Source organism: Gobio gobio (genome assembly GCF_949357685.1).
Source record: "Gobio gobio genome assembly, chromosome: 21".
Lineage (NCBI taxonomy): Eukaryota > Metazoa > Chordata > Actinopteri > Cypriniformes > Gobionidae > Gobio > Gobio gobio.
Window position 1 is genome coordinate 36,240,316 of NC_137117.1, and position 26,742 is coordinate 36,267,057.

Below are 26,742 nucleotides of genomic sequence, written 5' to 3' on the forward strand. Positions count from 1 at the left end.
CCGCTTGGAGCGGGTGGTTCGAACAGGAGGAGTTACATTGGTGCTGTGACCCGGATGGGAGTGAGGTTTAGGGGGGGAGTGTAACGGAGGGCAGCTAGTAGTTGCTGTGTGAGTAAACCTCACTCCTCTGATCTCAAGAGACGCTCTAGCAACTGACGCTTGGGGTTGCAGCCTTTAGCCTCCTTGTTAGAGCCTCCGAATCTCATGCCGGGGGATCCGGGATCGACTCCCGCTTGGAGTGGGCGGTTCGAACAGGAGGGGTTACATTGGTGCCGTGATCCGGATGGGAGTGAGGTTTAGGGGGGTGAGTGTAACGGAGGCCAGCTAGTAGTTGCTGTGCGAGAAAACCTCACTCTTCTGATCTCAAGAGACGCTCTAGTGACTGACGCTAGAGGGTGCAGCCTTTAGCCTCCTTGTTAGAACGTCCGACTGATGCCGGCGGATCCGGGTTCGAGTCCCACTTGGAGCGGGCGGTTCGAACAGGAGGGGTTACACTTGTAATGTATGTTTCTTTGTGCCATGTGTTCTACTTTCTATCGTCTAGCCCCACCCATCTTGTTACCTGATTATTAGATCATTCTTGTGCTCCCTCATTACCTAACTTGTTTGCTCCCTATTTATTCTCCTTGTGTTTGCAGTCCTGTGCTGGATCGTCATTGAATATACCCTTGTGTGTTTCCTTGCTCAAGTCAAGAAGTCAAATCTTGCTATTTGTCATGTTTTCCCCCTCGGGGTAGTTTTTGTTTGTTTTATTTTATTATTAATAAACAGCCAATTTCTCCCGCAATTGGATCCTCGCTTATTTCATCACCCCTAACCTTGACACGGTGTTAGACCTGTGTTATTTTAGTATAGTTGAGACACTTTTATAGTTTTTATTAATGTTTTGAATGAGCATTTATCTTTAGATTTCCCTCTTTATTTTAAATTTAGGTTAAGTTTGAGAAATGTAGTTTTTGTTTTTGTCCTTTTTTTGTAGTTTTATACAGTTTTTTTTACAGTAAATTATTTTTAAGTTGTTTTAGTTATTTTAGTATATCAAGTTAAACTAAAAATGATTAATGTTGCCTTGACAACTAGCTTACATAAAACAAGTTGTGTTTTTTATACTTAATTTTATTTCAAGTAACATTTTTTTATGGTTTTAGTTAACTAACCCTGTTTTGGAGTGATGGTTCACCATAGATTTTTGTCTGAGACACTAATTTCAGCAAAATGAGGTCAAAAAAGGTCCATATTGTAGCAATGAATGAAGCACAGCTAACACAGATATCACTTTTAAAACACTTTCTGCTAAATCTGTGTGAAAAATCTTTTGCCCTCACACAATATTCCCAATCGCATGGCTTCCTATTGAAATGACTGTCCTTTTGATGGCCAAACAATGGTAAATGAGACCACACCTTCAAAGATTTTGAAAAAAAATCCTAATTTCAACATTAGACTGAGACATCAATGGTTAAATGTTGTGCCTAATGTTGCATTCATGTTCTGCTTGTCGATATAAGTGATGCAGGTGACATACAAAAAGTACAAAAAGTATCCGACGTGAGTCGTTTTCTCAATTCACCCACCACTGGCAGGGGTGCCAAAAAGCTAATTTTGGACCAGAGCTAGACAGGTTTTAATGTGAGAAAACCTCTTTAATTCCACAGAGACATTTCTGAGAGTGCAGGCAAACTCATTCGTCATACCAGATATAACTGTAATCTTATCACGCACACCCATTTCATCAACACATCACAAGACTCATCTCAGTCTTACACATTTTGTGGATGTGTTTCTATGTTCTCTGGTAAGTGATCCATCATCTGTGGGGACACAGGAGAATTTAAAGGTAAAACAAATGTCTGAGGATGTCTAATTTCCTTCATGCCTGGTGTACACACCACTCAAGGAAGTCAATCACACACCCACTGACCCCTTGGGTGCCATTTTTTTCAGATTTTTAAATAGTAGGTCACAGTTTGGGCAGCTGGAGGAACTGGCTGACCTTCTGCCGATTCCACACCCACCCATCCCCGTCCTCACTAAAGCCCTCATCTGGATAAACTCATATCCTCCTGAGTTGTGTGCCTGCCCTGCAATGATTTTTAATGCTCTTATTTTGTTTCCAGGTGTCCAGGTTTGGTTTTAATACTTTTAAGCCCAGCGGATGGATGGAGATTATTTCCCGCTGTCCTTGAGCTCAACTTTCAAAGTACAAAAAAGCAATAGGATAAAGTTCTCTCACATTTAAAGGAATCAAAACAAGTTCAACTATTTCTATAGTACAAAAATGTGGGTTATTCGAACAGTAAAGGTGTCTACATCATCTTTTTCATGATTGGAACACTTTCTAACTTGGAGTTATGCAGCATAATTCCTTTGGGTGAATGTTTCACGGACACACTGACAATTACTTTATTTCTAACAGCTGGATTCAAAAAAGTTTGCAAAGTTTGTAATTAGTTATTTATTAGATATTTAAAGACTTGTTTATATTATATAAATGTGTATTTTCTGAATGCTGACAGTACAAAAAAAACGAATTCTGGCCAATACCGATAAACTTATAATTATTACGAGAATAGTTTTTATAATATTTTGTCTTATTTTTCAAAGACTTCACATTTTAGGATCAGAGGAATCGTTTAGGATTTGCAAAATTAGTTTCAGACGGCCAAATCGTGGCCAAAATCGCACCCTGCTTAACTTCCAATAGGAATGCTAAGGCTATGCTTAATTCTAGGATACATAGACATAATTGGCCTTTACATATATGCTTTTGGCAGACGCTTTTATGCAGTGACCTACATTGCATTAAACATATACACTCACCTAAAGGATTATTAGGAACACCTGTTCAATTTCTCATTAATGCAATTATCTAATCAACCAATCACATGGCAGTTTCTTCAATGCATTTAGGGGTGTGGTCCTGGTCAAGACAATCTCCTGAACTCCAAACTGAATCAGAATGGGAAAGAAAGGTGATTTAAACAATTTTTAGCGTGGCATGGTTGTTGGTGCCAGACGGGCCGGTCTGAGTATTTCACAGTCTGCTCAGTTACTGGGATTTTCACGCACAACCATTCCTAGGGTTTACAAAGAATGGTGTGAAAAGGGAAAAACATCCAGTATGCGGCAGTCCTGTGGGTGAAAATGCCTTGTTGATGCTAGAGGTCAGAGGAGAATGGGCCGACTGATTCAAGCTGATAGAAGAGCAACTTAGACTGAAATAACCACTCGTTACAACCGAGGTGTGCAGCAAAGCATTTGTAAAGCTACAACATGCACAACCTTGAGGCGGATGGGCTACAACAGCAGAAGACCCCACCGGGTACCACTCATCTCCACTACAAATAGGAAAAAGAGGCTACAATTTGCACGAGCTCACCAAAATTGGACAGTTGAAGACTGGAAAAATGTTGCCTGGTCTGATGAATCTCGATTTCTGCTGAGACATTCAGATGGTAGAATCAGAATTTGCCGTAAACAGAATGAGAACATGGATCCATCATGCCTTGTTACCACTGTGCAGGCTGCTGGTGGTGGTGTAATGGTGTGGGGGATGTTTTCTTGGCACACTTTAGGCCCCTTAGTGCCAATCGGGCATCGTTTAAATGCCACGGCCTACCTGAGCATTGTTTCTGACCATGTCCATCCCTTTATGACCACCTTGTACCCATCCTCTGATGGCTACTTCCAGCAGGATAATGCACCATGTCACATAGCTCCAATCATTTCAAATTGGTGTCTTGAACATGACAATGAGTTCACTGTACTAAAATGGCCCCAACAGTCACCAGATCTCAACCCAATAGAGCATCTTTGGGACGTGGTGGAACGGGAGCTTCGTGCCCTGGATGTGCATCCCACAAATCTCCATCAACTGCAAGATGCTATCCTATCAATATGGGCCAACATTTCTAAAGAATGCTTTCAGCACCTTGTGGAATCAATGCCACGTAGAATTAAGGCAGTTCCGAAGGCGAAAGGGGGTCAAACACAGTATTAGTATGGTGTTCCTAATAATCCTTTAGGTGAGTTTATATATATATATATATTTTTTATTTTTTATTTTTTTTTTGTGCTAAACCATCTCGGTCAATCAAGGGTACGTTTCCCATACAATGACGTAACTCACTGTTTAACTACCATATTTCTAGCTAGCAAGCAAGAAATTAACTAGCTAGTCATGTCACATAGAATTAAGGCAGTTCCGAAGGCGAAAGGGGGTCAAACACAGTATTAGAATGGTGTTCCTAATAATCCTTTAGGTGAGTGTACATCTTTTTAAACTGAGTATGCATTCGCTGCCAATCGAACCCATACACATTGGTAGCATCAAGCTCTAATGTTCATGCTACAAAAAATAATACAGTTTGAGCTACAGGAACGCAACCGACACAGCATCTCCCTCATTTTGAACTCAAAAGCATTCCAATAATACCCACAATGCACTGCACATTCGCGGTTATCAAGAATTTCTGCAGACATGTTCTACAAAGAGCAAAAGGCTGAGGAAAATGTCCCTGGAAAAGAAGACAATGGATTTCAGTGCATTGACGTGAATGGGAGTTTTCCTTTGAAAATGGCAGGCGCTTCTGTTTGCCTGACTTTTGTGCTGAATAATAATGAAGGCTAAATGACAGTGATTATCGTTCCTTTCATCCTTCAACGTGCGAACACTTCAATCAGAGGAAGGGGAAATATGACAAATCACGAAAGTAGCCATTGTTATGCATCATAAAGCACTGTAAGGCCACACAAAAAAGAAACGTGTCTATTGTGGAGTTTGGGCTCAGCACATTACAGACTTTCTCTCTACAGGGGCATTAGTGTTTATGTGCATTAAATCAGCCTAATTATGTTAAGGTTTTAATAGAATGACTTTATAGCTGCTGAGGCAGAGTAATTTTATACTAGGATGCAGTACTAAAATCACTCAGACACACTCAGACTAAGTGAAAGATGGAGTGCTGAGATACACTACGCTTATGGAGCTCCTAGTTCATCTGTCAGAAGACTGGAGCTCGAATCCCATCGCCCGCACGAGCGCCGCGGCTCAATGCGTCAGAGCACCTGTGTCCACCACTAAGCCACAGCTCTGACAGCTGTTACACTGTATATTGTGTGTTTAGTTTTCAGGGCTGAACTCTCTCCAGGCCTGTTGCTTTAGATTACAATAAAGCACCCTTAACAGCTTCCTTGAGCATTGCGTCAGACTTCCTCTGGTTGAAGGAGTGCTTATTGCTTCTTTAAACAACACTCTAGCAAAAACATTGCCAGTAGCTCTGATATCAATACACTAACACAACATACTGTGTGAGGTCTAGCAGTTGTGGCTTTCTGATGAGAGGCTAATCCATCCGTTTGCTGTGGTTTTTGTATGTGTGTTTGTGGACCTTGGAAAGCAGGAAACAACAGGGGGAGGTGCTGATGTGAGAAGGACAGAGAAACATCTGCTGCTCTAGTCCACGACTGCTGACTGCCTTTGGTGATGTTTGGACTTGGACACATGTACAATTCCCCTGAACGACCTTTGTATGACATTAAGGAAGGACATGTGCTTTTTTTAAAAGGAATAAACGGACATTAAAATATAATTCTGGCCAATACAGAAAAGCTCATAATTAAAACAAATACAAAACAACGAAACTAAACAAAATGAAACAGAACGAAACGAAACTAAATTAAACAACGAAACAAAACAAAACAAAACAAAACAAAACAAAACAAAACAAAACAAAACAAAACAAAACAAAACAAAACAAAACAAAACAAAACAAAACAAAACAAAACAAAACAAAACAAAACAAAACAAAACAAAACAAAACAAAACAGCAATACCGCTTTTATTTATTAGTCATTATACTATTTAGGCAACCCTTATTTTAGATTTAAAACCTAATTTGTGTGATTTTCTAGCATTCAATAAACGACAAAAAAAAATAAAAACAATAAATGAAAAAAAAAAAAAAAACAATGGAGAAAAAAAGTTCTGGCCAATACTGCTTATAATTATTACAATAATAGTCATTATACTATTTTCTCTTATTTTTGACATTTTGGCAACTTTTATTTTAGATTTAAAACCTAATTTGTGTGATTTTCTAGAATAAAATTAACCAAAAATAAAGAGAAGGAAAACAATAAATGAAAGAAAATAAATAAACAAAAAACAATAAAATGAAAAAAAAAATTTAATAAAAAAAAAAATCTAGCCAATACCGATAAGCTTATAATTATAACAATAATAGATATTATAATATTTTGTCTTATTTTGGTCATTTTGGCAACCCTTTTTTTAGATTTAAAACCTAATTTGTGTGATTTTCTAGCATACAATAAACCAAAAAAAAAAAAAAAGACAAACAATAAATGAAAAAAAAAATACAAATAAACCAGAACACAAAACAATAAAACACAACACAAAAAAATTTAGAAAAAAAGTTCTGGCCAATAATGCTTATAATTATTACAATAATAGTCATTATACAATTTCCTCTTATTTTTGACATTTTGGCAACTTTTATTTTAGATTTAAAACCTAATTTGTGTGATTTTCTAGCATAAAATTAACCAAAAATAAAGAGAAAAAAAAAAAAAAAAATGTAATCTAGCCAATACCGATAAGCTTATAATTATTACAATAATAGATATATTAATATTTTGTCTTATTTTTCGACATTTTGGCAACCCTTATTTTAGATTTAAAACCTGATTTGTGTGATGTCCTAGCATACAAAAAAAAAACAAAAACACAATAAACAGAACACACAACAAAACAAATGTGGACTGGTGTTTTTTGTTTTGTTTTGAAAATTAAAGCAGAGCTGCAGACGTGCGAGCTGCTGTACCTGTGGCTGAGCTGCGACCCCCGTAAGCTGGACATGGTATCTTCCAGGTTCTGCCGGAGGTCGAGGACATTCTGAACGGTGCGTTTCCTCTGGGACTCGGGGTCTGCAGAAAAGAGCAGAGAGGAGAGGATGAGCGGCTGGTTAATGCAGGCATTTAGCACTGATGTGGCCATACAAACACAAACACACCCATGTGCATTAAGATTTAACGCTTTGTGGAGAACGGCCAACAAAAACATTAGTGCATATCTGATGCTTGATATCGAGTCATGTTCCACCTTTCCACTCACACGCGTACAGTATCTCAGCTTTCAGGAACAACACACAAACGGTTTTCTCTCACACTGTAAGAGCGCAGAGCAACAGAGCAGTGGAATATGACGATTCAGCTTTTCAGGCAGTACCCGAATGAATTAAACATTACATTTCCAGTCTGCCAAGATGCCAAAAGCACTTTGAGCTACTGTGCTAGCAAGCTCGCTTAAACAGGACATTAGTATTTATAAAAGGTCTCCTTTCAGTTTAATTGCTTTCTTTATTTAGGCAAATGTGCTTATACAGATTTATTTGACATTCAAGCTGTAAAACTGGGGGGAAATGCATTATACGTCTTAACTCGACACATGTTGAGGACTGTTTAAAAACTGCTGACAGTGAAAGTGCTGTATTTCGTCTAATCAGCCTCCCACCCTAAAAGAAACAGTGCTGCTCTAGTGTCAGATCGTAAAACCATATAGCGCAGTTTACAAAGAGATCCCCACCGTTTATCAGTTCATCAGTTCATCGGTTCGGCTTCATACACTCACTCGGATTGAATAAAATACTAGTGCATTACTTATCACATACTATAATTTATGTAAAAATTATGTGAAAAAGGAATGAAATATGTAATGATAAATGTTTAATACATTAGCCGGCTTCATTGTTGTCAAACGACTCTGAAATTAAAAATCATAAATTTTGACCGTCAAACAATGAGAGAAATATAAATTGCGGATGATATTGCTTCATTCATGCAGTTAATTTGTCACACTGCTGAACGTTGAGCACATTGCATAGCAAAAATGTATAGATTGACATGTATATACGGTTTATTTAAATGGAATGAATGATATAGAATGAACTGCATGTAAGCTTGCTTATTGTGCCCAAGATCATGATCTATGTATTTCCACGTCATACTAAGAAACTATGCTTCTAACCACAGGTGGAGAACTGCATCCAACTACAAAAATTTGTGATGCTGTTTGCGAATGTTTCTTAAAACTATGCAAAATCATGTTAACCCTTGAAACGCATACCATCTTTAGTGAACCGGGATGTCATTCACTACCCTCCTCCTCATGCATTTTTTAACCTTCTTAGTATTCCTCAATCAATTACAAACAATATAACAAGAAAAAAACAACAACACAATTATAAAAGAATGCCTGTTTTTCCATACTCTCTTTTTTTTTTTGGTAAAAATTGTGTAGGGCGCTAACGACCCGAGGTGTGCAACAGTGTAAGTATATTTTTTTCTGCACAACAATAATTGAATCTTTGATGACTGAATAAGTGCAGTTCACCTTTATTCCTCAAGGTGGCAGTGTCTGACGCACAATGATGAAGTGACATTTCACTCATAGTTACTGCAGGCAGAAAACAAAAGAATAGAAGAATCATCAGCAAAACTTGAAATGGCTCAGAGATTTACTGCAGAGCAAGAACTGAACGCAGTCAAATATTACTGTCACTGTCACTGATGGTGGATCTGCTGAAGAAGCTGTCAGAGATCTAAATATTGATGTTGAAGATGTTGATAGTTTTGAGAATATGTTTGAGATGGTGAATATGAGGCAGATGCTGAATGAACTGAAATGAGCTCTGATGAGGACAGCGATGATGGGATAAAACATCTGCTCAAACTGAACCCTTACAAGCTCCAAAAGATAACAAAATATTATTCTTGTATAATTGTGACTCTAATATCAGGAGAGTTTTATATTATCACAACAGGTAGAGATCCATCTGTGTTAGATATACGTATATTCCGGGTCGCTAAAGACCCCAATATGTAATAATGACTGGCGAAACATTTAACATTTAAGGGTTAATAACGACGGAACTTGCAACTATAGTTGTCTAATGATTCTTTTGGCAAACGTACCCCAGATTGGAACTAGTGATGCACAGATTTTTTTTTTACTGAAAATATTCTGCCAAAACAGCAAAAAAACATCTCAACCATGACCAATGTGCAGAATCCACCTGGATGATGCGACGGCAGCCATATTGCGCCAGAACGCCCACCAAACACCAGCTGATTGGTGGGGAGGAGACAATCAGTATTTATATGGGGATTATTAGGAGGCCATGATGATGGACAGAGGCCAATGGGCCAATTTGGCCAGGATGCCGGGGTTACACCCCTACTCTCTTTCGAAGAACATTGTGGGATTTTTAATGACCACAGACAGTCAGGACCTTGATTTAAAGTCTCATCCAAAGGATGGTGCTCTTCGACAGTAGTGTGTCCATAACAATACTGGGGCGTTAGGACCCACACAGACCAACAGGGTGAGCACCCCCTGCTGGCCTCACTAACACCTCTTCAAAAATGTAATTACAAACATGTCATCTTCAGATTTGGTTTCCGGCTAAATGGAAACTTTAATTCCATTTTCAGCGTTTTAGGGAAATAAATATTTTCTTACACTAATTGGAAACTACTTACTTTATGCACAACACGCATCCAACAGCCAGAGAATTCGGTGGGATTTGTCTCTACCTGTCCCTGCCACCTCACATCCCTCCCAAAACCTCATCACTCACACCATCTTGTATGTTTCCCCTGGGGTGTGTTAATCCTGAAGCTTGACCAGTCAGCACAGCAGGACCTCATGCCAAACCCTCTGTAATGACATCCAGACTGGCATTAGTCAAAGTCCTACTCTTAATTCACTTTAATCTCCACCATAGAAAAATGATTGAGTGTGTTTGTGAGGGTGTGTGTAGTGGATCAGTACAACACATGGAGGTGGCCCATGGCTTTGTGATGAAAATGGAGAACCCCCCCCACGTGAGCCCCCTGTGGAGTGTCTCTTTGTTCAGGCATAATCTCACACAATTAGACTCATGAAATACAATGAGTCTCCCAGAGTGGTTCAAATGGGCTGATGATGGTGGTTTGGTTTAAAGCTAGTTTGGCTTGTACTGTACATAACTTAGTCCCTTATCACACAGTTGCGTTATGTTCTGCTCTCTTAAAGGGATAGTTCACCCAAAAATGAAACTTCTGTCATTAATCACTCACCCTCATGTCGTTCCAAACCCGTAAGACCTTTGTTCCTTTTGGAAAACATTAGACTTATTACGTTATTTTATGCCATTCCTTTGGATATCACGTACATCAAATTTAATTGAGCATTTCTTGTGTCATAAAAGCAAAGATGAGTAGAATTTAGAGCAGGCTGACCACAACCCCCCATTGACAAGATGACAGTCATGTTGTCGGCAACCGTCTGTGTCTGAAAGGACCATTAACTCTCTGCGATAGCACATAGCATTAAGCCGTGAGAGGGTAATTACCAGAAAATGGACAGATTTGAGAGAACATGTTGGAGTCATCGGACCTTTTACACCGAAAACATGCATAGTGGATTTGCTCCCATTTATTAATGGATTCAGTATTCAGATCTGTTGAAGATAAGCATGCGTTTTGAAGAATTATGTGTAGTTCTATGTCCAAAACAACATAACCATAGCCACTGAGTTTCCTCTCAGTAATATGACATTGTGGATGGATCTTTCGAGTTGGCAGTGGATACATGTGAATTGTGCTGTTGAGCACTGGTGTAACGAAAAGAGACTAAAAAGATCATCACACTTCCACCCCCACGCCCACGGACCCCTGCGGGTCAGTCCAGCTGGCCAGTGCTGGAATGACTTATGCAGAGAGAGAGAGGTCATGAACCTATGAGATGTCCATCACCCTGATGGTTGAAGCCTAAGCACAGTCTGGCAACACCACTCAATGCTGCAGCGATTGTGAGAAACATGCTCACGAAAAAACATCACATTGATTTCACCATTAAGAGGTGTGACATATAAGAAGTATTGATTTCAGTGGCTTTGGGAATAAGCTCAATACTGAGATGATTGAGTCACTGAACGCACATTGAAGCTCCATGTGCCAGGCAAAGTGGTCAAGCTGTTCAGATTTGAAAGGTTATCTCCAATGGCAGCAGTGAGGGTGCCAGAAAAAAATTGTGGTGCTTGCTTAGAGGTAGGATACATCAAACCGTGTGTATGTTGAGAAGAAGTGTGCTATTACTTGACATATAATATGTTAGAAGCTGCAAACACCTTAGCAACACCCTAGCAATCAACCTGAACATCATAGACTGGCCTAACAACCACCCTGAATACATTAACAACCACTTAACTAACCACATCCACCTGAATACCACAGCAGCTGCATAGCAATGTCCTGGCAACAGCCCTAAACACACAAACAAACACATAGCAAACACCTTAGCAACACTTTAGCAACCACCTGGAACACAACAGCACTGGCCTGGTAATCGCAACAGCCTATCATCTATGTGAACACCACAGCAGCTGCATAGCAATGTCCTGGCAACCACCTTAAACACACAAACAACCACTTAGCAACCAACATAACACCTTAGCAACACCCTAGCAACTATCCTGAACACTGTATCTCTGGCCGGGTAATCTCTTAGAACACTCTAACGACCACGTAGCAACACCCTAGCATCCACCTAAACACCACAGCAGCTGCATAGCAATGTCCTGACAACCACCCTGGACTCACAAACAACCACAAGAACACCTTAGCAACATCCTAGCAACCATCCTTAACATCCTAGACTGGCCTGGCAATCACCTTGAACACATTAACAACCACATAGCAACCACCAGAACACCAAAGCAACACCCTAGCAACTAGCCTGAACACTGTAGACTGGACTGGCCACCCCCCAGAACATTCTAATAACCATGTTTCAACACCAGAACACCATAGCAACTGAATGCCAATGTCCCGGCAGTCACCTTGAACAGATTAACAACCCCCTTGCAACCACATAGAACACCCTTGCAACCATCCTGAACACCACTGACTAGCTTGACAATTCTCCAATGACCACATAACACCATGGCAACCACCGGAGCACCATAGCAACTGAATAGCAATGTCCTGGTAATCAACCCATTAACAACAACCTATAAAAACCACTATAACTCTGTGGCAACACCCTAGCAACCACCATGAACACCATAGGCTGGCCTGGTAATCACAAAGAACACCAACAAACATGTAGCAACACCCTAACAACCACAATAACACCACAGCAGCTGCAAAACAATGTGCTGGAAAACACCATGAACACACAGTATCAACAACCACCTAGCAACGACCACACCTTTGCAACTCCCTAGCAACCACCCTGAACACCATAGACTAGCCTGGCACTAACACAGAGCACTCTAATAACCATGTAGCAACACTCTAGCAGCCACTAGAACACCATAGCAACTGCATAGTAACATCCTGGCAACCATCCCAAACATACAACTTGGCAGCCACTCAAAACAAAACCCTAACCACCGCCCAGAATACCTTAGGAACTGCACAGCAATGCCTTGGCAACCACCCAAAGCACTCTAGCATCCTGGTGCAAGTTTTGTACAACTAAACAAAACTCACATATTCAGAAAATGTATATTCAATTGTATTCGCATCACCTCATATGACCACTGAAAGAACAGATGTAAATGTTCAGGATAGTTTAGGCTCCCATTACTATTCGGTTCTCATGTCTGCTACCCTACACTAGATGGCACACATGTTTGGGCTCTTCCCTCTTCAGCTTGGCTGAATCAGTGCTTTAAAGATTGGCACACCATCTAAAATGCCCAAGAGTCACATTCATTCACTGAGCAGTAGTAGTTAAAATCATATTAGACACACTTGAATCGACAACTCTAGGACAGTTCATTTAATTTGTGCTTGATTTTAATCCATTCCTCTCTACATTCATCCCAAAGAATGTACCAGCAGGGCAACCAAAACTATCAACAGGAAAAACATTGGGGGGTTCTGTAGCTATTTCCAGTGTTTCTTACGAGTATAATGAGCAGAATTGTTATTTATGGCGTTTTTTCTGAGAGGGCAAGAAAAGCAGTGCTTCCTTTAAAATTTTGATGAGAAAATAATCAATAATAGTTGACAAATGAGTGGAACTTATTTTATTTTTCAAATGGACAGACCACTTGTAAAATAAACAAGCTTCCCAGATATCACCATTTCAGTCACATCTGAATCAATATGAACTTGAAATAACTCAAAACATGAACTGTTTGTTGGCAAGAAGGTAACTATAATAACAACAGCTGAACTGTTAGTAGAAACAAATAAAGACTATTGTACAGAACATATTTCCAAACACCGCTGGAAGTTATGTTAAATGGGCTTTCTCTAAGACCGTCTGCCTGTGCCAATGGAAGTAGCACGAGAAGCTCTGTAAAAAATTATCTTTGTCCATGTTCAGTCATGCAACCGGCTGCAATTACTTACCTTGGATCTTTAGTCACATGACTTACAGTGCAGACTGAACAGCATTAAATAATTATTAAGCATTTCTTACAAGCTTCAGCTTTAGCTGGTGCCCTTTCTTGATGCAAATGTCTGCTCTGGGATCCAAAACAGGGATATATAACGTACTACTCCCTGAAACAAAAGACATCAGCCAGCGTAGAAGGAGGGGGGCCACCTTCACCAATCCCTCTGCTGCATCTAATCGATTCCACGCGGTTGTTAAGCACAGCTCTCGTTTATGGTAATTAAAGCCTCCCCACTACAGGGGTAAGGTTGACGGAAAGGTCCAAGACCGTCAGACTTCCTGTTTTCCAAATCGGCCCGGGCCCAGAGGACCCAGCTGCAGCCGGGGTGAGGGAATGAGGAAATTAGGGATGCAAATTTCTCCCCCCGTCGCAAACACATTCTCAGGGGGAAAGCTAATGAATCCAGGCTAGCTGGTTAAATGTGGATGGGGGGACTGCAGTACACCTGCCTCCCCCACTTTACACCCTCATCTACTTGCTAAGAGAAAGAGTTGAAAGCAGCCGCTACCAATTCAGACGTTCTCTTTTCTCTGCCCATTCAGGGGTATACAAGTTGATTCAAGACTGTCAGTGGAAAAGCAGGACACTGGGAGAATTTTAATGGTACATGCTTTGAAACAAAAAGTGGCATCAGGCCGAGAAACAGAGAACCAACAGTAGCTTAGTTGGCATGTTACAATAATATACTGTGATGACAAAGCACTGGGAGAATGGAAGCTTCCAAAGGAATGGGAGGACTCTACTGTATATTTAGCTCAAAAGAGAACACAATAAAAGAGAGGCTGTAAAGTGTGCTGCATTCTAATGGGATACACTAAATCCACATAAAGAACTTGTCAAATGCTTGCACTGGCGAAGTCACAGCTCATTTAAAGGGGTTTAAAAATGACCGTCGATCACAGGATGAAAGATTAACAGTAATCCCATAATTACAGTTGGCGTAAAATTGAGATTTATGGGGCCCTCAGAAGTAGCTTTAGAACTTGGACTGTGATTTCATGGTCTTTATTGTTTAGAAAAGATTTGGGACATGCAATAGATAACTGTCCAGTGGATAGCTAGAGGCCATTTAAATACAGTTTACTGGTTTGATCACGCCCTCAACGCGAAAATATTGACAACAGTCCCCTTTGAGAAGACGACTCTACCATTGTGGACAACCTTACAAAGTGTCACTTAGATCAGATCACAGATCTTAACTAGGGCTTAATTAATCGCGATTAATCACTTTTTTTTTTTTTCGGTCGATTAAAAATCGATTCTCAAAGGCCACGAATCGATTTTTTCCAAATATATATCTCCGCAAACATTGAACATAAGATTAACGTAAATCTAATTAATAGTCTTCTCCACTAGATGTCACCCTCTTATTCACCTTGCGCGATGTTACAAAGTAGCGAGAGGCGCGCTTGTCATTCATTCATTCAGCGCTTAAATGACATTTGTAATGCTGGGGTGAAATGTTACAAATCTGCAAAACCATTTGATGAGACATCACTCAGACGTTGCAACAGCCGAGCACACAACCGCTAAAAATAGATCGCATACATGCGAATGCTTGCCTTGCATTGTGATCATTGTATTAAACTTGAGCGTTCACTTAAAGGGTTAGCTCACCCAAAAATGAAAATTCTGTCATTAATTACTCACCCTTATGTCGTTCGACACCCGTAAGACCTCCGTTCATATTCGGAACACAAATGAAGATATTTTTGTTGAAAGCTGATGGCTGAGAAAGGCTTCAGACAGGCCTCCATTAGCATTCAGTACATTTACACTCCCAAGACCCATAAAAGGCACTTAAAACGTCATTACAAAGTCCATCTCACCACAGTGACTCTACAATAATTTTACGATGCGACGACAATAGTTTTTGTGCGCAAAAAAAAAAATCAAAATAACATCTTTATCCAACTTGTTCTTGTCTTCCGTGTGTGCCTCCACGACGCATGCGCGAGAATATGACGTAGCGCTGGGGTTCGGGAATCCATGAAATGCACACTTTAACCCCATTTTGAGCACTACGCAGAGACGTAAAGCACGATCAATGTAGAATTCAACAGCTTAGATACACGTGTCTTCCTCTGCTTGTAAACAAATCGCTTCTTATTCTCGCGCATGCGTCGTGGAGGCACACACGGAAGACAAGAACAAGTTGGATAAAGGTGTTATTTTGATTTTTTTTTGCGCACAAAAACTATTGTCGTCGCATCGTAAAATTATTGTAGAGTCACTGTGGTGAGATGGACTTTGTAACGACGTTTTAAGTGCCTTTTATGGGTCTTGGGAGTGTAAATGTACTGAATGCCTATGGAGGCCTATCTGAAGCTTTTCTAGGCCATCAGCTTTCAACAAAAATATCTTCATTTGTGTTCCGAATATGAACGGAGGTCTTACAGGTGTCGAACAACATGAGGGTGAGTAATTAATGACAGAATTTTCATTTTTGGGTGAACTAACCCTTTAAGCACGTACGTTAGCCATTATAGACATATTCAAATCAACTGAGTCAATAGACAGCGCAGTTACAATAATTCAAACCTAATAGCTTATATTATAAACGGATTTCCTCAAATAAAAGTTTGTCCACACGGCAACTGCTTGTGTCCAGGTATGAACGCCCATCTCGTGTATGAAAAGTAACGAGCAGTGATGGCGCGCGTAGAGGGAGGCTCGAGAGATGACCAAGTGGGGCGCCCCGCATACCATTTCAAGTAACGGCCTCGATCCTCGAAAGGCCTCGTCAGGCACCACGATTGACCCGAATTTCAGACGGTTTCGCCGGCGCGTTTCCGAGATATAGCCGGTTAAAGTTTCAACTGGTCTCGTTCGACCCCCCCCCCCTCGAATCGAGAATCGAAATCGAATCGATTTGAAAGCTTGAGAATTGAAATCGAATAAAATTGGAACATCTGAATCGATACCCAGCCCTAATCTTAACCCTTTTGCACGTACGAAAACACCGATGTGATCAGTCTTGGCTGGTCCCTGCAGTGTGCGATCACACCGGTGTGCTATTAGAACGTTCAATGTAGAGGGCTGCATTGGGATTGAGTCCCGCCGGGTCCCGCGGGACCCAACGTAAATCTTGCAGGAGCGGGCGGTTTGAATTTTGCTGCGGGCGGGAATGGGCGGCTAAAAAAAACACAGCGGGAATCGGCGGGATAGGGAGGTTGCCTAACGACATGATGGAGAAGATGTCAATAGATGATGTAGAAAAGAACCTCAAACGAGGTATTTACAGCACAAAAGCTAAGCAAGGAAAGTCTGACATTTGGAGAAGTTTCTCAATTGTTTTGGTAGGCAAAGTCATGCGGTATAACGTTATATGTATCCACATATTGCGCAGCTGGCAAATACATAGATACTTGATCATACCTCACCAAAAACGCTCAGCAGTCCCTGCAGGTCAAGTTGACTGTTTGGTGTTTTTGACAAACAATACATAGAAGTTTAGTGAGTGGAAATGGATTGTTTCTAAATGTCCGTTTGCTATTTTGTGTTCACATTACGTTCTGTTGAAGCATGTTTTCTCAGGTTTCCTTTCAGTCGGTCACGTTCGACGGAATTGGTATCTGTTTTTTGTTTCTCAATCTGGTTTTCTGTTTTCTGTTTTGCAAAGCAGTCTATTTTTATGTGCAAAGGTTTTGATAAAAACGAAATTATATTTGAATGTATTTGTCTTTTCTTTTTTTTTTACATGCAGGCCAGGGAAACGAAACAAACAACCCCATGAATCTCTTTAATAATATCAATACAAATACGTGTTTTTTTTCCCCTGCGGGACGGGAGAAGACACAAAATCAATGCATCTCTATTATTGTGCGGGAATAAATTCTCGGAGTTTTGCGGGTGCGGGCGGGAGTGGACATACATATTGCGGGAGCGGGCGGGAGTGTAACACATACGTTGCGGGAGCGGGCGGTAATGGTCAGAAATTCGGCGGGTACGGGCGGGAGCGGGATGAAGAAAACAGTCCCGCGCAGGGCTCTAGTTCAATGCATCACGTGATCAACTGCTAAATTCAAACGTGCATTCGCGCTTTGACTAGCACTGAGCCAGAGGCAGATGCGCTCAGCGCTTGTCATATACAACAACTATTCAGTGTTTTCAACCACATACATTTTATTTTAGGTTTCAGACATTTAAATATACATAAGTACCAGCAAAACCATGCATTTAGAGTTTGTAAAATACACACAGCGACAATAATAATCCTTTCCATTATAGTAATATTCATATCAGATACACATTGTGTAAGTAACTTTAAAGTTTTCTCTATTCTTCTCCCAGTTCACCGGCCACTTAATTTCATGTATTTAGGGAGAAGTGGATGAATTCACGTGTTGTAAATACAATAGATCCGATTCTCTGAACTGCGGCACAAACTAAAATGGCGGCGCCCATCGCACATATCTCAACTAACACGATCGTTATAAAGGTGTTTAAACAACAAAACACATCCATTTGCCCATATTTGATCAATATGATTTCCTTTTAATAAAAATGAAAAATTAAATGAAAAGTAGATCATCTGTCATACAGCACTATTTTGACTGCGGTACGTCATGTGACAAGCAATGACGCATCACCATGGAAACAGTAAAGTAATACGTTCTAAATAACGGTCGCCTTGAAAAACTCACGCTGGGGGGTCAGCCACAATATTTTAAACTTACGTGTGAAAGGGTTGATGAAAAGTAGTAAGTCATGCATGCTAACCCTAATGACCACATCATCTGGATCTGCTCCAAATCCATGGACCTCTACAATCTCCCAAAGAGGTGAGAATCCAAATGAGGGTATCCAAAGACTATTGATATAGAAAGGCCTATTACTTATGAATGGGCAAAACTGCAACGCACAATTTGGCAGAATAGTCCTGCCTTCTAAAGTAAATGAGCCAATCATTGATTTGGTAAAGTCATTGTGTCACTGCAGCTGCCATTAGAAGCTCCGGTTCCCATAGAAACCAGAGACTCGCGCGTATATGCACATTGGCTCATCTAGCCTGAAAAATAAGCATTTTTAAAGCTATTTGATCATATGAAACAACATTTATGGGATGGTTCAAGTTAGATTTTGTTGCTGATTTGAAATATGTAATTTAATTGTGAGTTTGGCCACCAGTTTTTGAGATTACATGATTCCCCCATTCAAATAGATAGGACTTGGTCAAGTATTTCCCCGAAATAGCAGCCCGGAGGCATTGCAAATATGGCCGCCGAGTGAACATAATTTCCAGGGGAATCAAAGTTCCAGTAAATGAAACAGCATGCAAAACTTCCAAGACATTGATGCAGAGAGCTGAACCCAGTTTTACAACATCTAAACACACGATTGTGAAGATAGTTTCATCTCTGAAATACACTACCAACTTAAAGTACCATCTAAACCCAAGGCAGCCACACTGTCTCCACAGCTCAAAAGACCAACAGTGTCTTCCTAATGAGTAACTGAAGCATCGCCTGTCAATAGAGAAGCTAATAGGGGTGTAGACAGATGCTTACTGGAACATTCTTTGGCCTTTCTGAGAATGCTGTGAGAGCAAAAAGCAAAATGGACAAACTAAATGGATGTAAGAGAGTGCTAACAGCTCTGAAGACAATTTTTGGCAGAAATGCACCACTTTTCTTTAAGGTCTTGTCTGAAAAGTGAACAGAGCGAAACAAAGCACAGCATGGCGTTCTTGTTGGATCCATTGGTCTTTACAAATGATGGTCGATTTCCATTCATTATAGTTTTCATTTTCCATGTTTTATTGCCAGAGCCGAGGAACAGATGATGTTTAATTTGTTAATTAAGGTATACTGGGTGACAGGGATCTAAGTAAGGCCAAATGAATCCCAAAGGGATGTTAATGTAGTTTAATGGCCTAGCATTGTGCCAGAGAAACATTTGTCACACTCTGACAAACTGGCTAATATTTTATTAACAATACACTGCTTCCCTGAGTATGAATTCATTTCAGACTCATTTGTGGTGTAGGGGGAAGGGCATAGTTACCTGCTTCACCACAAGGTTGCTAGTTTACCCTATGACTCTGCGTCTGTGTTTTTCTACTCTACTCCACTACTCCAGTCAGGGTGCTTTCAGACAAAGTGGTGACCTCGACAACATGAAAACAGGAAGACACATACACACGCAAGCACGCTGCATCTGGTCAATGAAGGGACTCTTAAATAACAATAGAATGTCCTGCAGACGTTTCAGCCAAATGGTAGAAGACACACAGCGGGAAATGAGAAGACGGACTGGAATATCCGCACAAAATCACAATAATATCCTTGGGGAATAACTACAGAGGAAAGAAAACTGTGATGCTCTGGTCTTATCATGCCGGGGCTGTTTCCAGAAAGTATTATAAGACTTCCTTATCTTGCATCACTCATGTTGCAATCCCATGACACTTTTTAGAAGAAAACTTTTTGTAAAATCATGCGAGAGGCCGAACAGCTGAGAAATTCTAATGAAATAGTCGCCAATAAAAAAGACCTACTGCCATGACAAATCTGATTTGAAGTTCAGAGATATTCAGCCAAGAAAGAAAAGCAAAGGGAAATATTTCTCACAACACCAAGGCTGGGAAAATTGTAGTGACATAAACACAATAAAGCCAGGCTGCAACACTGCATCCACCCTAGACACAAGTTTTGGGCCATAGTGTCAAACATAATGTCGTTCTTATTGTCACACTGGAGAAGATAGCTTCCTATTCATGAATGCCTCTGTCATGGTAAAGGGAAATCCCCTTTCTAAACTTATTTTAAGTCGGATAGCTCTCAGAGGACTGCAAGAATATTTTGACAATATGTACTGTGCTAGCTTGTAGTCAAGATTTCAAACTGAGGCACAAAGAATATTGCTGGTTCAATAAGCTGATTTGACAGCATGTGTGTCAATGTTCATTACCACAAACAATTTTCATCTCTTCCCTGATTTTCTATGAAAAATATTATTCTGAGGCATTTAGAATTGAAAGTGGAAGTGAATGGGGCCAAATTGGCTGTTTAAATCATCAGTTGTTTTAGGGTCATGGAAACAACGTTATTAAATTACAACACATTTACACAGAAAAGGTATTTTATAGATTGGCCCAATTCACTTCCATTGAAAAAGGAGGCACAAAAGGGAAGCTAATGTTTGTGGTAATCAACATTTTCCACAAATGGTGTTGACTGAGCTTAACGTGTAGTGAATATGGAATATTTCTTTAATGCATTCATTTCCAAAGTCCATATCCCTGTTGAGAAAAACAGCATAAGCTGGTTAGGTATGTTTTAAATGCATGGCAGCTGGTTTTAGCTGGTCCTTAGCTGGTCATGAGCTAGTTTAAGCTGGTCAAGTGCAGGTCCTAAAAAACTAGCTCCAGCTCAAGACCAGCTTATAACCAGCTTAAACCAACTCATGACCAACCAAAGGCCAGAGGAGAACTGCCACCCCGCCCGAGCCTGGTTTCCCCCAAGGTTTATTTTTCTCTATTATGCCACCTAATGGAGTTTTGGTTCCTTGCCACTGTCGCCTTTGGCTTAGCTTGCTCAGTTGGGGACACAAAATTTTCAACTAAATATCCAAATAAATCTAATTAGTAAACTAAATGAACCATATAAACTAAATTACTGATCTGCCCACATTGTCACTGTATGATAATTGAAATGAGCTGATGACTTCACCATTTTCTCCAGAGCGCTGTACAGCCAAATCAAATTCTGTTGCATTATTTTCCTGTTTAACACTGTGAAGCTGCTTTGAAACAATCTGCATTGTAAAAAGCGCTATATACACTCACCTAAAGGATTATTAGGAACACCATACTAATACTGTGTTTGACCCCTTTTCGCCTTCAGAACTGCCTTAATTCTATGTGGCATTGATTCAACAAGGTGTTGAAAGCATTCTTTAGAAATGTTGGCCCATATTGATAGGATAGCATCTTGCAGTTGATAGAGATTTTTGGGATGCACATCCAGGGCACGAAGCTCCCGTTCCACCATATCCCAAAGATGCTCTATTGGGTTGAGATCTGGTGACTGTGGGGGCCATTTTAGTACAGTGAACTCATTGTCATGTTCAAGAAACCAATTTGAAATGATTCAAGCTTTGTGACATGGTGCATTATCCTGCTGGAAGTAGCCATCAGAGGATGGGGACATGGTGGTCATAAAGGGATGGACATGGTCAGAAACAATGCTCAGGTAGGCCGTGGCATTTAAACGCACTAAGGGGCCTAAAGTGTGCCAAGAAAACATCCCCCATACCATAACAAGGCATGATGGATCCATGTTCTCATTCTGTTTACGCCAAATTCTGACTCTACCATCTGAATGTCTCAACAGAAATCGAGACTCATCAGACCAGGCAACATTTTTCCAGCCATCAACTGTCCAATTTTGGTGAGCTCGTGCAAATTTTAGCCTCTTTTTCCTATTTGTAGTGGAGATGAGTGGTACCCGGTGGGGTCTTCTGCTGTTGTAGCCCATCCGCCTCAAGGTTGTGCGTGTTGTGGCTTCACAAATGCTTTGCTGCATACCTCGGTTGTAACGAGTGGTTATTTCAGTCAAAGTTGCTCTTCTATCAGCCTGAATCAGTCGGCCCATTCTCCTCTGACCTCTAGCATCAACAAGGCATTTTCGGCCACAGGACTGCCGCATCCTGGATGTTTTTCCCTTTTCACACCATTCTTTGTAAACCCTAGAAATGGTTGTGTGTGAAAATCCCAGTAACTGAGCAGATTGTGAAATACTCAGACCGGCCCGTGTGGCGCCAACAACCATGCCACGCTCAAAATTGCTTAAATCACCTTTCTTTCCCTTTCTGACATTCAGTTTGGAGTTCAGGAGATTGTCTTGACCAGGACCACACCCCTAAAGGCATTGAAGCAACTGCCATGTGATTGGTTGATTAGATAATTGCATTAATGAGAAATTGAACAGGTGTTCCTAATAATCCTTTAGGTGATTGTAAATAAAGTTGACTTGACTTGACTTAAAGACCAGCATAAACCAGCTCAAACCAGCTGCAATGCTTCAAAACATACCTAACCAGCATATGCAGTTTTTTTTTTCTACAGGGATTACTTGACAATCGTGATTCTGCTTATGCTAAAATATCTTACTGCTCAGTGGAAGAGGTGAAAGTGAGCTTAAAATCAAGTTTTTCTATTTTCCCTTAGGGAAAGCTTATTCTACTCCACTTACAACTAACCAGAAGCAATCATGTTTGGTGAAGAATCCCTACATGCCCAAGGGCAGGGGAAAGTGAAGTGAGAGTGATGCCTAAACAACCGCAGGGTTTATAAACTGACTGGCGCAGAGAAACCTCCAACACCACAGCTGCATCTCTTAAGGAGGTCCACCCAGCTGTTGCTGTGCCCAATCACTACGACCAGCGGATACTTTATCAATGAAGACAGCGTCGTAAAAAGAGGTCCATGTGGAAGAATGTTTTCTTGCCAAAGATTGAGCACAAGTGTTGCTCAATGTCTTCTGAAGCTCAAGGAGGCAAGAGGTGGCGTAATGCTGTGTGACAAACAAAAACATCATAACTCTGAAATGACCTCAGGCCAGAGTGATCCCATCGCACAATGGAGGGTCAAAGAGACCAGCTGTGGAACTGGAGACCATGTGTGGAGGGAACATGAGATCAACTGCTTCTTTCCGCTTTGGAGCGAAATTATTGCTTTTAACAAGGGCTCTCCAGTCTTCTTCTCAAAGCAAAGATGAGGAGATCTGGCAGATCTGAAATCAGCCACAAAGAATATATACAGGGCAGATAGAGAAGACACAAAAAATGACCTATTATTCTCAATGTTTTAAGAATTTCTAAAATACTAGGGGAGATTAAACAGGGTTGTTGTTTAAACAGGTTTGGAATCTGAGGACAACTTTATGCCCAAATGACAAGCTAATTCATGGATTTGAGGTGAACCAGGTCTAAATCTGGCCAACGGTGCATGCCTGATCGAACCATGACTTTGACACCTGTGTGCCAAAACAGCCACCGTTTTGCTAAAGTCATTGTTAATGGAGAAAAGAGAGACATTGGGATGCTTTGCTTTATAATGTGTAAAGATGTGGCGGCAGCTGTGCGGTAGTGTCTTTATTGCCATTGACAAACAACACATCTGTGACAAAGACCAACAATCTCATTCTCTCAGCGTGTGTTTACTCTAGACCAGTGGAGTTTTTAAAGGATGTGAGCAGACTCACTGTCTAATTTTATATATTGGCAGCTGCTGTTTAATGGGCCAATGACAGTGATCAGAGGTAAATCGTTTTCAACAAATTTGGGGCGACATTAGCTTCAGAGACCATTGGCCATGTGACAAAATACAGCAGAGTTTCTTTGGATACAAGTACAGCAGCATTAGCACATAAATAGTAATTTCAAGTTCCATTGCCTGGGTTTGTTATATGTGATACGAGAGCAATGAGAACTTTAGTCACCATTAGTGACTACTGGGAAAAGAGTTGATTTCTTGCCCTTAGATATGTCTTCACATAGAGCTGAGAAAAGCTTACACAATCATTTCCCCTCGAGTGTTTTAAGCAGCCAACATCCAGGATATATGACAGGAAAACGGAATGGTGTTTATGTGGTGTTTTTAACGACTGAAAAAAGCTGTAACGGCGGAGGCCGTCTCAACCGCGAAACAATTAAGGCCTTCAAAAACAGGACTGCGCATAAACCACCACTTGACTTGAAAAATAACTGGACATTTGAGCAAGACCAACAAAACAGCTCTCACTTAACTGACATAAAACAGGCTAAATATGTGCATCCATCCACGAGTTGACCATTTTACATGGAAATGTCCTGGAAAGTATTGCTCTTTTGAGAGTTATTTTACAATGTGCTTAAATATAGGGCTGCTTCCAGCTCAAGTTTGTTGATGGCTAAAACTGAGCTGTGCTGAACAGGCTGAAACATTTCGCAACATTTCTGAACGTGTTAAGAGATAAACGAACATTGTTTCCATGTTGCATGCTTGCATAAATGAGCAGATTTTTTCCACTCCTCCGTTTTGCAGACATGCAGAAATTCGATTAGGACTTAGATTGCATTAGTCGCACACAGCATGCTGAGGCATGGAGATGTTGGTCATGACAGTAATCACATTATGAATCTGTTGGCCGTCAAAACAGTACACAAGTCATCGACTCATTGCTCACAAAATAGAGGCGGTCGGGTTGTGCATGTTTGCATGTTAGCGGAGGTTGTCGAACCAAAACTCGACCTTTATTTGTGGTTCCTCTTTCAATTCCTGTTTTCACCATGTTTTGCTATTATGTGCAATCTGGTCATTAGGACCTTATTTTGGTCAATGGACAAAAAAGTTATGTCTATTTCTATATATATATATATATATATATATATATATATATATATATATATATATATATAAATATATATATAAATATATATACTGTATATTGTTACAGCACTTTTTTGCACAAACTATTGTATACATTACATAACTGCCTTGTATTTATGCTTTTTCTATTTTTGTATTCTATTCTTTTCTATTCAAATGTATAATCAATAAATCAGATGCATAGAATTCAGTACTGTTGTAGTGCTTATTTTGCACATCAAACAATCAATAGCCTACAATATATGATACATTGGCTCTGTTTTAAATCTTGAGTGTCCACTCCTAGCTTTCTTCTAAGGGAGCATCCTGAAATAAAATTTCATAAGTGACAGATTTTAAACACTCTACATACGCAGGAACTCCAAGTAGCACACATAACGCACACATCAGAATCAACTCACCTTATATATAGTAAAAAACTGCACCGTTTTAATTCATTATACCTTGTATTATTATACTTGTAGGCATTAATTGTAGGGGTGTAACGATTCGTTTTAACAACGATACGATTCATATCACGATTTGAGGTTGTCGATACGATTCAAGGACGATATTGGTTCATTTAGAACGATACGATCCGAAACGATTCAGTGACTTGAAATCGATTCAGTAACTTTTTAGCCAAAAATTGTGTGACTGAAATAAATATCTGGATGCAGGTTAAGTTTCCAAGATTCCTGTTGTTTCTTGTAAGGGAATCCGGTATATCAATTAATTATGGATATAAACAAACAAGTAAACAACAATTAATGGCAAATGCATTCAAATTTTATTTGAATAAAGTGCAACCAACAGTTTAGGTTGAATTAACAGGAAATTAACCTTTTCTGCTCTCATTTTCAATATTCAATACATTTTCAATAAAAGCACAGTAAGTGCAACCAACATTTCAACAGTAGGTTAACCTGCTACTTCTGCTTTTGTTATCCAACATAATAATATTACAATATTAATATCAAAAATAAAGTGCAACTAACTTCTCTTCAGGTTTAATTAATAGTAGGTTTACCTGCTACTTTTGCTGTTGTTTTTCAACATTAAAATAATACAAATACAATATTAATATCAAAAATAAAGTGCAAGTAACTTCTCTTCAGATTTAATTAATAGTAGGTTTACCTGCTACTTTTGCTGTTGTTTTTCAACATTAAAATAATACAAATATAATATTAATATCAAAAATAAAGTGCAACCAACATTTCTTCAGGTTGAATAAACTGGCTGAACCTGCTACTACTCTCAGTTTAAACAAACAATATTTAACAAAAGATAAAATGTAACCAACTACTCTTCAATGACTCTACAGATTTCTTTTTCAACAATATCAACATGATCTGACCGCAGAACACTTCTCTGTGCGTTCACTATGTCGCCAGCAGTACTAAAAACTCGCTCTGCTGGCACACTGGTGTCAGGAATGCACAGGTAACAAGCAAGGGTTGAAAGTACAGGTAGCTCTTTCTCTTGGTGGCTTGATAATTTCTCGCTCGTTGGCTTCTCCTCTGCTATGCGCCATGCTATGTTTTGTTTTCTCAAGCCCCGTTCACACCGCCAGCGACACGCAGCGACAAAGCGACACAATCCCATTAATTTCAATGAGCGCTGCTGCTGGTGCGTTGCGATGATGTCACAGATAGGCCGACTGAATCGAGTAACGTTTAACGCCTTTATCATTAAAAGTGCTAAGAAAAAACATCCATATAAAGTCTGACGTGCTTAAATCCAATGCGTTATTTTCTATGATCGATACAATCGATTGATTACCTTTTAAAACGATGTTAGATCGATATATGTCGTCCGGAAGGCCAACTTGCCGAGCACAGATCGATGTAGTTAGATCATAAGAAAATAAATCGATACATCGATGTAGTAGATGAATCGTTACACCCCTAA

At 40.0% G+C, this 26,742-nt stretch overlaps 1 protein-coding gene across 1 annotated transcript in view; it reads right to left on the reverse strand.

Moving 5' to 3' along the window:
- Positions 1-26,742, reverse strand: part of nav1a (neuron navigator 1a) — a 134,597-nt gene that overhangs the window by 102,303 nt on the left and 5,552 nt on the right. The window contains exon 2 of the mRNA XM_079802941.1: positions 6,846-6,948. Coding sequence (XP_079659067.1) covers positions 6,846-6,948 — 103 coding nt within the window. The remainder of the gene's footprint in view (positions 1-6,845; positions 6,949-26,742) is intronic.